Source organism: Condylostylus longicornis, unplaced genomic scaffold, assembly GCF_029603195.1.
Source record: "Condylostylus longicornis isolate FDR11 unplaced genomic scaffold, ASM2960319v2 ptg000049l, whole genome shotgun sequence".
Lineage (NCBI taxonomy): Eukaryota > Metazoa > Arthropoda > Insecta > Diptera > Dolichopodidae > Condylostylus > Condylostylus longicornis.
In genome coordinates, this window is record NW_026578018.1 from 7,102,265 (window position 1) to 7,114,484 (window position 12,220).

The window sequence follows — 12,220 nt, forward strand, 5'->3', positions numbered from 1 at the left end:
AAAATACACAATATATAATACATATACCTACTTATATATGAATTATTACGAAAAGCAAAACATTACAAAGTTTGAAAATTAATTTTAATTTATTTTTAATTGAATATAAATTTCATACAATATTTTTTTTACAGAGCAATTTTAATAAATACATAATATTTATGTATGTATATCTTGTGATGATTCTTAATTAAAATTCTAAAATATAATACGATAATAATTATAAGGCATAATTTTTAATATAGTTTTAATTCATGTCGACTTATAGTAGTTTTTTTCCAAATTTTTTCAAATAACTATTTTATAATATTATTATATGTGAATTATATTTAATTTATTGCTTAATTTCTATCAAATTTACATTGTCTTCAATATAATTTCGTGAATTTCCACCATTGGTGGTGTACTTACAGCATATAATATAACATTTGAAATTTCATTTTCTTTTAGTATAGGATAATTTAAAGTCTGCCGTATTAAATTTGAAGATACAGTTCCAGTTTCATTCGGTCCAGAAAGAATACACTAAAAAAAAGAGGTACAATTACATAATATTATAAAGATTATAACATAAGTACTAAAAATATACATTTTTTTTTAATATTATAATATTTGCCCATAGAGTATTTATTCGAATGCATAAACAATTTCAAGAATACAAAATAAGAATTGGGTTATCATAATTCGATTACTATATGGTACTATTACTTTCAATTTTATAAAAATCAGTTCTTAAAATAATATTTTTGATAAGACTGTTGTGACATTGAACAATTTTTTAGCTGAATTCATTCTAAATTTTTTGTTCTTATGTAAACTAGAGTTAATAAACTATGGAACTCAAAATAAATTGAGTTGATTTAAAACAGACCAAGGTTAATTTAATTTTAATTGAAACTTTTTTAAAGAAAAAAAATTATTAATTATTCTTATTATGTATTCCATACTAAATTTAGGGCTAGATTATAGACAAGATGTATTAATTAGATTCCGATGACTATGTAAAACTTTTATATTTATTAGTAAAAAATTATTAGTAATAAATTTTTTTTTTTCAAAAATTTCCTTATTTGTAGCATTATTTTCCATCTTAGTAGCATTTGATATAAAGCATTTTTGTTTTTTATGTGAAGAATTTTTTTATTTTATTTATTTTCGAAGAGTAATATGGGAAACGTTTTAAAAAATTTAAATTTCCTTAAACAGATTAGTTTTGGAATTAGTACTCTTCGAATTTTTTAATAATCTTCAAATACCCAAACAGGTAAGTAAAAAATGAAGATATAAAAATTGTACATATATACATTCGTCATTAAAGAATGAATTTTAAAAAATATTTTGAAATATTCAAATACACAGCTATTTTATTTTAAAAATATACAGCAATTTTGTAATCTTAGTAGACCGCGTAAACAAAAAAAAAACTTAGGTAAAGTTTTTGCATACTGTTTAACGCTGCGACTTGGAAATTTTAGTTTTGATATAGAACTTTCAACGCAGACTGCATAAACGAAAACCCCCCAAAACTGATTTTAATAAAATGTTCAGGAAATGTTTTTAAACAATCAACATAATTTTAGATTTCAAAAGATGGGGATCAATGAGCGGACGCTCATGATTATCGCTGCGGGAAAAAAATAACTTTTTTGTAAGAAACATCATAGTATACATATTCACTTTTGCTAAATTATTGAACAAATTAATATTACTTTTTTGCACATGTTAGAAATAGTTGAGTGCAATTGTAATGTTAATTAAATAACAATAATTATAAAATCCGGTAATAAGCAAAAATTAATATATTAGTTAAGTGACCGTGTTTTTGAAACCTAAATTCTTAAAGTTAAAATTAAGAAGCTTTAAAATTTTCATGTGCAATTTGAATATGGAGTTTTTAAAGCTTCTCAGTTCTTACTTTAAAAACTGAATTTTTTACGACTCGCTTATGCTTATAATTGAAACAAGGCTTATGTTAATAAGTTGAACAATTTATGAAATATTATCTTATATTTTGTCACTTATTGAATATTTCTTATTATTTAATAAGTAAATATTTTTACAAAATTAATATAATGACACTCTTATAATTTAATTTTTAATGCAATAGATAAATACTTATTTTATTCTTTAATTAGTAATAAGAATTTTTAAAATAAACTTCATAAATACTTACAGTTATTTTAACATTATTAATTCCATCATTGATAAACTGATTACGATAAGTTTCTGTTAATTCCGTTATAACATCTTTTGAATAACTTAATAATTTTGTATTAATATTACCTAATAAACTATCTATTAATATAATATGTCCGTCAGCCATACGATTTTTCATATTTATATATGCTCTTTCGGTGCAATTTTTTATACCGTTAATATTACAATCTAAACTCTTTTTTATATTTTCATTTGTTAGTATACCATTATTTTTTAAAATATTTCCATATAATATTCCAGCACAATTAATTAACATATCAATGCATCCATAAGTATTTTGTATATATGAGAAGGCTTTTTCAACTTGATCATCCTTTGTTATATCACAACGTATTGGATACAAACGATGGCGTAAGGTTGTTGGTAATTCAGAACGTATTTTTAATACATTATCAATATTTTCGGCTAATCCCATTACAATTAAACCTTTATTAACAAGCGCATCAGCTATAATACAGCCAATATTTTGATCTGCCCCAGTTACTATTGCCAATTTATTATACCAACGTTCCATATGAATATTATTTTCTATAATATGCATTTTTAAACAAAAATATAAAATTTAAATATTTAAAAAAAAAATTAAAGGATAAAAAATCCGTAAAATGTTTTACTTTTTTTTTAAATTTTAAGAAAATCAGAAAAGCGATGTTTTGAATTTAACTGATAGATTGTGACTAGTTGGTTTGATTGGTTCGATGGTATATTTTTTTTTAATATACATATATGTATAATATTATATAGTATAAATATACATAAAAATTAAATTTAACCACATTGACTAAGTGTAATCAACAATAATAAATAAAATAACACGAAAAATATAAGAATGAAATAATAAAAAAAAATTGAAAAGAAAAATTTTAACAAAAAATAAAGGAAAGAAAACAAACAAACAACCAGAAAAATGAAGCACAGACTCGCCTTTATACATAAGTAAGTATATAATAGTCACAATAGTGTATTTTTTATTTTATTATAATATGCATAAATATACACATGTTAGGCTCACCAGATGTGTTTATTACAATAATATAAATTATACTACCTACAGCAATTATTCTTACCTATAAGTTTATAAAAAAAAAGAATTATAAATAAGTCATAAATGAATAAAATGAATTTATTTTAACATTTAGTTTTAAGGTGGTATTAACCAAAATGTAAGCGCCGATATATGATAATTAAATTCAGACGTAAAAGGTGCATAATTACCTTAAAATTCCATTATAGAAATCTTAATTAAAATAATTATTTCTTATTTCATTTAGACGAAAATGCTGGCAGTAGCAATTATCTTACAATATTAATTATATGAAGGTGGAAAAATAAATATGGGCAACTTTACATATACACATATAATATATTTCTTATTTATCTATTACTAAAAAAACAAAATTATATTTATAGTTTAATTTAAATATAGAATCGAAAAAAGTTTTCGCCAAATAATCAACAAATTTAATTAATTACACAAATTAAATATTTTGTTTATGTCAATATTTAAAATATTTATACAATGTTTTGTAAAATATTTTATATTTTGTACTAAATATTTTGTTATCAAACATAAAATATTTAAAAACATCCTGGCAACCTTTATTATATTATATACAAATCTATATACTATATATTATAACATATATACAAATTATTAAATAAAAATATATTATCAAAAACATATAGAATTAAATAAGTGTATATGTATTTACGATATAGATACCATAAAAACATATGTACATTTTTTATATACATATACATATGCACATATATTTTTGTTATTTAGTACTCGTATTATTGTGATTTGTTTTTATTTTTTGTATTTAAATTTTAACTTGCTTTTATTATTTAACAACATAGATACATAGATACACATAATATTATTTTTAATAAATTATATTGTTAAATTTTAAAAAGTATATATTATACTGTGGTATAATGTGGAAAAATACAATCTTATGCATTTATTGAAAAGAATTTTTATGCTATAATTATCACATATGTACATTTGTAAGCCATAAATGTTAACAAAATTACTTTACAACATAAAAAAAATTGTAGGTATACTTGTTTACCAACAATTTAGAAATTTTTTCAAAATACAATATTGATAAGATATAAGATTGAGTATACATAAGTATGCCATATATTGTATTTAATAGATTATAGCATATTGTTTAATTTTATCGAACCAAATAAAATTATCTTTGATATTACGACCAGTACTATTACTGTTATCAATGTCAATCTTGTCATAATCATTATCGAAAGAATTTCTTTTGTCCGTCTTTTCTTAAATGATAAAATTATCAAAGTAGAATTATTTAAGTTAAAGATAGAAAAAATAAGTATATATTGTATTTCTAAAAAGCAACTAAATGAATAATGTAAATAAATAAATTTATTAACAAAATTTTTTGGAAATAATTTTTTGGAAAACACAGTGAGCAGTTTATATGCAGGCATAAGATGCATATACATATTATATGTGTGGATGTGCATAAAATGTATTTAATAATTTTTGTATGCCATTAGAATAAATTAAATAATGTTTATATTGTTGTTATTTCTTGGAAAACTTTTTGATTTCTTTAGCTTCTTCTTTGAATTTCGATTAAATTTTTCCGAGAAAATCAAATTCTTAATATTATTAATTAAATATAATATAAAATTTGTAATATAGTATCTACCATAAAATTAATTTTTATATTTATAGTAATATTCTAAGACAATTTTAAATGATTTAATAGATCAAATCTTTAAAATAATCTTAATTTTTATACATAAAATTTCTATAATATAAATTCAATAAGAATTCTGATTAAGTAATTATAATTCAAACTGATAAAATAATTTTTATTTTTTATAATTATAAATTTATTAATTGATAATAAATCAAAAACAATACAAACAGAAGATTTTTTTTATATATGTAAATATGTGGGTAGAAAGTATACATAAACAATTATTTATTTTTAAATATTGCTCAGTTAAAAGTTTTTAATTTTATTTCTTATTTATTTATAAATTTTTTTTTTTATATAAAATTTTATTTTTTATCAGTTCAATTACCTGTTTTGTTTATATTTATGATTTAAAGAAAAGTAGATGATGCGGATTGATGATAAAATTAACAGAAATTATTTAAAGATCATTTATATGAGAAATAGTATGTTCGTCAGTATATAATATATGATATATGTATACGATATACGATAAATGTAATTTAAATTTATACATTTTCAACTTGTGGGTACATAAGAATGTTATTAATCTTTTTGTTGAATATATAAATATAAATTTTTTTTAAGGAAATTGAAAAAAAAAAAAAACAATTTTGTTGACAATTTTTGTATTTTTACATTAATTGAAAAATAATGCGCGAAATAATATAGTGTTAATAGATGTTCTTTGTTAAATAAATACAGTTTATGTAATGCATTATTTTGTACATAAATTAACTTATATTCAATGTATATATAATATGTATAATATTATTTAAATTTTAAAATATAAACAAATATATATTGTATATTTAAACATAAATTTTGCATTCTTTCAATATTAAAAATTTTTATCTTATAACGCCTTTGTATTATTATAATGGTACTTAAAATTTAGTTGAGTTTAACTGGTTTCATTCAGTTTATGTTGCTTATTAGAAAAATTAGCGAGTCTAGATTTAATTATTTGTGATTTTTGTTTTTTAATTGAATTATAACTTAGTTCTATGTTCTTATACATATTTAGAATGTAAATAAAATTTAAAGGATGTTGAACTCCAAAAAAAAATTTTAGAAAAGTTTCCGATATATTTTGGTTACTTTTTTTTATTATTACAACTTGATATATGTATTTTATATACAGTAAAGTACATATTATTTGAAAGTATGCTTATATAAGTTAATAATTGATTATATATATTTATAATTGTAAATCTATAACTTCTAATATAATTCTATAGTGTTTTAAAGGAATGGAAAGTATATTTTATAAGAGAAATCGAATAATGGATTTATTATTCTTTAATAATAATAAATAAATAAATAATAATTTTGCTATAAATTTAAAAAAATTTTAACAATTCCAATGATTCAAATTATTATAAAGTCTAATCAGCTGACTATTGATTTCTAATCAATTCACCACATCCTTAAGTAAAGTTCAAATGTAAATATGGAACGAAACTGTTTAAACCGAAAGAGCTATAATTATAAATGGAAACAAATCCGAAAACGATTATATACAAATACATTTCTCTAAAAATAGTTTCTTTGTATTCCTTTAACACCTCAAGTGTATTTTTTTAAGGACTCAACATATAAAATTTGGTATGATCATTACACTACTCTCATTGTATGCAATGTATTCGATAAATCGTTACAAAAACTTCTCTTTAAATTTTCAATTCTACTTACGGTTAAATTTATGTTTGATTACTATAATATACAATGCACATATGTACATATATGTATACATTACAATATATACCTTCTGGAATTTACTTGAAAGCTTAAATTAAAAATTTATTTAAAATTTTTTTTTTAGATTTTTCTTCATGTACAATATATAATACTTTTAATAATATTTTATAAATCAGTATATACATAAGTAGATATACATAATATGTATATGTACTTATAAAGCAATATGATCGTATATGATCGTATATTTAATTAATAAAAATTATTAATATAAAAGTATGTATATAATAGAAAGAATACTTGTTTTGAAAGTATTAATAGTAAAAAAATTTAAAGTTTCCTATACAATATACATGATATAGTATTAAAACGACCACTAACAAGTAAATAATGAATATAAGCAATGAGGATGTAAACAAATTAATGTTGATAGTTCACTTTTTACGCTCTAGTTGTCTATTTATTACAATGAAATTACGAAATTCTATAAAATATAATGTTAAATTTCAAAAATTTTTATTGTCGAAAAACCTATTTACAATGTGACATAAATGTTATTTGAGAGAAAATTGAAATTAAATAAAATTAAATACATTTATAAACATTTAGAAAATCTTCATATCATATCAAAAGTGGGCTGAAAAATAATTAAGAGTTATATTTATGTTTGTAGATATATATTATAAAGGAATAAAGTCAACTTATTTGTGTGACTCTATATATAACAAGAATAAATAACGGTATTCTATATATTTTTTTTTTATACAAAACAGTATATGCGAGCGTTTGTAAATAAATTTGCTCGTTTTTTAGCCAATTTTTTTTTTTACTTAAACACATGTATTTAAAAAAAAAAAAAACTAGACCGAATGCGGCTATCGTTGGCAAAGCAAAATTTTGTATTTTGGAATAACAACCTACACTTTATTTTTGTGTACTATTTATAAAAAATGCTTATGAATTTCGTACTTTGAAAGTAATCCAGTTAATATAAATATCTAAATACACATAATAATATTAATAATACATATATTTTATACACCATATTTATACATTTATTATTATGTTATATGTGTTGGCACAAATATGTATTTGTTTCTATGGCGATGTATCTTCATGAGTCTTGATAGTCCAAACAAAGTATGTATCTGGTATCACTTGTTTCTATTTTGATTTTTGTCTTATAAATTAAAAAAGAAATGGATATATAAGATTTTTTTTATTATATTTAGTCTCAAACATACATATGTGCATTCCTATGTACATACCATACATACATATGTGTTTTTTAATGTGAATTTTCAAATTAATGAAATTGACCAAGTGCAGAAGTTCATGGTTGATTTTTCGCATCAAAAAAAAAAAAACAAAAGCTTTTTACATTAAATAAAGATATACATAACAAAATTGTGTAGAAAAATATTGCCAAATTAACATACATAAGTATCTAAATGCATATATGAATTTTATATATTAAAAAATTATATAGCAAAATTAAAAGTAATGTACAAATGCCTCACGTGTATATATTTTAACGAAATTTATTCTCCATTTTTTAAATATTCTTTTAATTTAAACACTATTTTATTCTTTTAAAAAAATTAATTTTCTAGAACATTATATAGTAAATAAATTGGCAATTCAAAATTAAATGAAATATTGTTTATATATACACAAATTGCCATATCAGTTTTCATAATATTATAATGGTTGTAGCAGAAAATATGTACAAAAAAATGCATTCTGGTTTTACATATTATTATATATGCAGGGTAATGGCCCCTCGCATACAATTTTTTTTTTTTTAAAAACCTCCCGAGAGCTTGAACACTTGGATCGAACCATCCTGTATATTAGCAAAAGAAGTTCAAGATAGTTGTAAAAATTCATTTTATTATACACAATTTTTGTTTATAACAGTATAACAGTAAATATATCATGATCTTGATTCATTAAAATGGTTCACCCAATGGTTTTATTGTAAGTTCATGTACTTGAACATTTGGTGGTGTACTCAATATATACATTATAGCATTAGATACATCTTCAGGTTCAAGATAATTTGTATTAGTTTCCATTTGATTGCCGGTCATTTCAGTTTTCACTAATCCTGGACTTACACTCTTTTCACATAAAATGAAAATAACAAAAAAATATATGTAGGTATACACATTCATATACTACGATCAGAAAACGTATTTTGTGTGTATTATACATATATGTATGTATGTAATTAAAATAATACAAGAATATAAATTTCATATACATATGTGTATAAAAAATTTGAACAAAATTTATTCAAATTATGAAAATTATTGCTTTAATTTTTCATGTATGAAATTTTTTTTATCTTGTACAATATTATTTACTCTATGATAAATACATAATAAGCATACAATATGTATACGTCTTTATATATATATATTTGTATGCATGTATTTCATATATGTAATAAAATTTCATATACCGATATTTTAACTTTTGTTCCAAGCTGATAAAATTCTTGACGATATGTTTCGGTCATAGCTGTTACAGCAAATTTTGAAGCTGTATAAAAATTGAGTGACACATCAATTTCACTACCAAAATTTAAGACTTTATGTCCGGCAATACTATTTATTAATATTACATGACCGTTTACATTACGTTCTTTCATACTTTTAAATGCCAATCTTGTACAATCAGTAATTGCTGTTACATTTGTATTTATTATTTCACTTATATTACTACGATCCATTGTTACCAAATTACCAGGTCTTACAACACCAGCATTATTAATTAATATATCAATTCCACCAAAATTTTTTTCAATTAATTCAAAAGTTTTTTGAACTTTCACGAAATCTGTTACATCACATTGAAAGCAATGAAAATTTTTTTGATATTCAATTGGTAAAGATTTTTTAACTTCATTTAAAAGTTCTTCTCTTCTAGCTAGTGCTGCTACAGTTATATTATGTTTAGCTAAGTCTTTTGCAACTTGTGCACCAATTCCTGAGCTACTTCCAGTTACAACAGCTACACGATTTTTCCATTGCTCCATATGTTTTATTTTTGAATATATTAAAATCAATATTAAAAAAAATTTGAAATAGAAACAAAAAAAAATTGTTTCAGACGATCGCCGTTGTATTAACAATATAATTGTAAGTATAGTACTGACTTTATTAATTTATTTGTGGTAAGGTATTCTTGATATAAAAATCAACTTGAGATGATAAGCAATTATTTTATTTGTACACAATGAAAATACTCAATGTCATCTCAATTCATTCAATCATAGGATCGGAATAATAAACCAAAAATAGAAATTGAGATTAATTTCGGTTAATGTAGATTTAATAATATATAAAATATTAAATATTTTATACATACTGTATATTCTATTATAAATTAATTTTATAAATGCGGATAAATCGCTAACTCACAATATAATATTAATTAATCTAACATGAATAAGTGTTATTAAGAATAGCAATTATTGTAATTAATTTTCTTAATTATTACATACTATGCTACATATCTATAATATAGCTAGGCTAGACAGGGCAAATAAAATAATTTTATAAAATTTATAAATTTTTATTAAATTGCATAATGTTAGTCAAATGTGCTTCGAGTATCGTAATTAATTAAATGTGCATATTTTCAGGAGTATTTTTCCATTAAGATTATTCAATTATCAGTACCTATGTATACCTTTAAAAAAGTTAAATCATAAAATATTATTTTCAAAAACAATTATTTTTTAATTAGCAATTATAATCAGTTCGTTCAATTCAGTTGCATTGTTCTGGTTTTAACACATTTCTCCCATTGGTTTTATTATTAATTCGTGTATCTAAAATTGTTAAGAAATAATTAATTATTTCGAAATTCCGTATTTATATTCATAAACTAATATTAAATTTTATTGTTATAAAGTTAAATAATTTTAATTACCTGAACATGTGGTGGTGTACCTAATACATAAAGTACCGCATTAGAAACATCCTCAGATTTTAATAATGGCATCGTTGACTTAATCATATCTGCGCATTCTTCTGGAAATATATCTGTATCTACTGCGCCGGGGCTAATGCTCTTTAAATAAACAATAAAAAAAATAGAAGAAAAATTAGAAATGTGCCATTGTGTGTGGTATGTTATTAATAAGACTTCATAAATATATTAAATTTCTAAAAAATATAGGAAAAAAATACAGACGCTTATGTAGAGTAAGTAAAGTAATAATACTATTGGAATTAGAAATCATATATGTATATATACATATTATTTATATACACTATTTTTGTAATTTATATGGTACAGTAACCCTTTAAACTGCGGTTTTGTTTTGATCATTTTTGGTCGGTTAAAAGGTGTTTCATTTTTCATTGTACATACAGCGTACGTGTACAATTTATGCAAAATAATCTCGTAAAATTGTTTCGATTTTAAATAGAAATTCATTCACTAAATGAGTAGTATATTTTTATAAAATATTTTTCAATGTTCTATATAATTTTTAGAATATAAAATAAGTTTTTAAACGGCCATTACCGTAACTTTACAATTAAGTCCATATCTTTTAAATTCTTGCCGATAAATTTCATTCATAGCAGTTACAGCATGTTTTGTTGGACTATAAATGTTGAAAGATGGTAAATCTGTTCCAATATTAGGTACAATATGACCAGCAACACTATTAATTAATATTATATGTCCGTTAGATTTTCGTTCACGAATTGAATTATATGCCGATCGTGTGCAATAAACAACACCCATAATATTTGTATTAACAGTTTCTTGAACTTTTTCTGTATTGTCTAATGCGACTAAATCACATGGTTTGAGACAACCTGCATTATTGATTAATATATCAGTTCCACCCAGTTCATTATCAATCCATTTAAAAACAGATAAAACATCTTCTTCTTTACCAACATCGCACTTATGCATATGAAATTTTAATTTTAAATTTTCTGGTAAACTTTCACGTATTTTTTCGAGTTTTTCTTTACGACGTGCAAGTCCAACAACAATTAAACCGGCTTTTAGAAGATCTTTACTAATTGCTTCACCAATTCCTGCACTAGCACCTGTTACCACAGCTACTTTGTTTTGCCAGCGTTCCATTGACCTTTTTTAATTTTTTATTTTTTTTTTCTCTAAGATTTAATTTTAATTTTTTATATAAATTTTCTTTTTCTTATTTTAGCGAAGTTGATCTTTTCTAAACGAGCCGTGGTATAATACTGAGGATTAAGTATTTCTTTTAATTCAGGTTTTCTGAATTACAACTTAAAGGTATTGAATATGTTTTGGTATTACATAATGTGAGAACGTAAAAGAAACAAATTAAAATAACTTGATTTGTATATGAGTTTTCCTCAAAAATGAAATGGATGAAAGAAGGTTACAAAGAATAAATAACAGTAAATATATATGTATATGCATATAGGTATATAAAATGTATATAAAATATACATATATCTTAAAAGTACATATGTTTACTAATTATGTTTATTTTATATGAATAAATGATTTGAATGGCTAAAAATGATTTATACATTCATAATAAGAGCATAATGGTAATT

General features: G+C 21.8%; 3 protein-coding genes across 4 annotated transcripts; all 3 read right to left on the minus strand.

Annotated features, from left to right (window-relative positions):
• Window positions 1-139: 139 nt before the first annotated feature.
• Window positions 140-2,883, minus strand: LOC129611382 (farnesol dehydrogenase-like). Of its 2 annotated transcripts, XM_055524516.1 has the most exons (3): window positions 2,832-2,883; window positions 2,174-2,745; window positions 140-525 (listed from the first exon to the last, which is right to left on the minus strand). In XM_055524516.1, exons 2-3 carry the CDS (start codon window positions 2,729-2,731, stop codon window positions 358-360), a joined length of 726 nt encoding a protein of 241 aa, XP_055380491.1. In that variant the 5' UTR covers window positions 2,732-2,745; window positions 2,832-2,883; the 3' UTR covers window positions 140-357. The 2 variants fall into 2 exon arrangements, with proteins under 2 accessions (XP_055380491.1, XP_055380490.1); XM_055524515.1 differs by having other exon boundaries at window positions 141-525; window positions 2,174-2,879.
• A 5,630-nt stretch (window positions 2,884-8,513) lies between these two features.
• Window positions 8,514-9,743, minus strand: LOC129611392 (farnesol dehydrogenase-like). The gene is made up of 2 exons (XM_055524527.1): window positions 9,109-9,743; window positions 8,514-8,764 (listed from the first exon to the last, which is right to left on the minus strand). Exons 1-2 carry the CDS (start codon window positions 9,682-9,684, stop codon window positions 8,594-8,596), a joined length of 747 nt encoding a protein of 248 aa, XP_055380502.1. The 5' UTR covers window positions 9,685-9,743; the 3' UTR covers window positions 8,514-8,593.
• A 552-nt stretch (window positions 9,744-10,295) lies between these two features.
• On the minus strand, window positions 10,296-11,907 carry LOC129611381 (farnesol dehydrogenase-like). Its single transcript, XM_055524514.1, has 3 exons — window positions 11,184-11,907; window positions 10,584-10,724; window positions 10,296-10,482 (listed from the first exon to the last, which is right to left on the minus strand). The coding sequence occupies exons 1-3, from the start codon at window positions 11,757-11,759 to the stop codon at window positions 10,441-10,443; spliced, it is 759 nt and encodes a 252-aa protein (XP_055380489.1). The 5' UTR covers window positions 11,760-11,907; the 3' UTR covers window positions 10,296-10,440.
• Window positions 11,908-12,220: the final 313 nt, after the last annotated feature.

Excerpts from the sequence above, each read along its gene's own strand:
- LOC129611392 (XM_055524527.1), bottom strand. The coding sequence starts at position 9,684 with ATGGAGCAATGGAAAAATCGTGTAGCTGTTGTAACTGGAAGTAGCTCA. Across the intron at positions 8,765-9,108 it reads GAACAAAAGTTAAAATATCG|AGTGTAAGTCCAGGATTAGT; the intron begins GTATATGAAATT and ends TTATGTGAAAAG.
- LOC129611381 (XM_055524514.1), bottom strand. The coding sequence starts at position 11,759 with ATGGAACGCTGGCAAAACAAAGTAGCTGTGGTAACAGGTGCTAGTGCA. Across the intron at positions 10,725-11,183 it reads GACTTAATTGTAAAGTTACG|AGCATTAGCCCCGGCGCAGT; the intron begins GTAATGGCCGTT and ends GTTTATTTAAAG. Across the intron at positions 10,483-10,583 it reads GTACACCACCACATGTTCAG|ATACACGAATTAATAATAAA; the intron begins GTAATTAAAATT and ends TAACAATTTTAG.
- LOC129611382 (XM_055524515.1), bottom strand. The coding sequence starts at position 2,758 with ATGCATATTATAGAAAATAATATTCATATGGAACGTTGGTATAATAAA. Across the intron at positions 526-2,173 it reads TTAATAATGTTAAAATAACT|TGTATTCTTTCTGGACCGAA; the intron begins GTAAGTATTTAT and ends TCTTTTTTTTAG.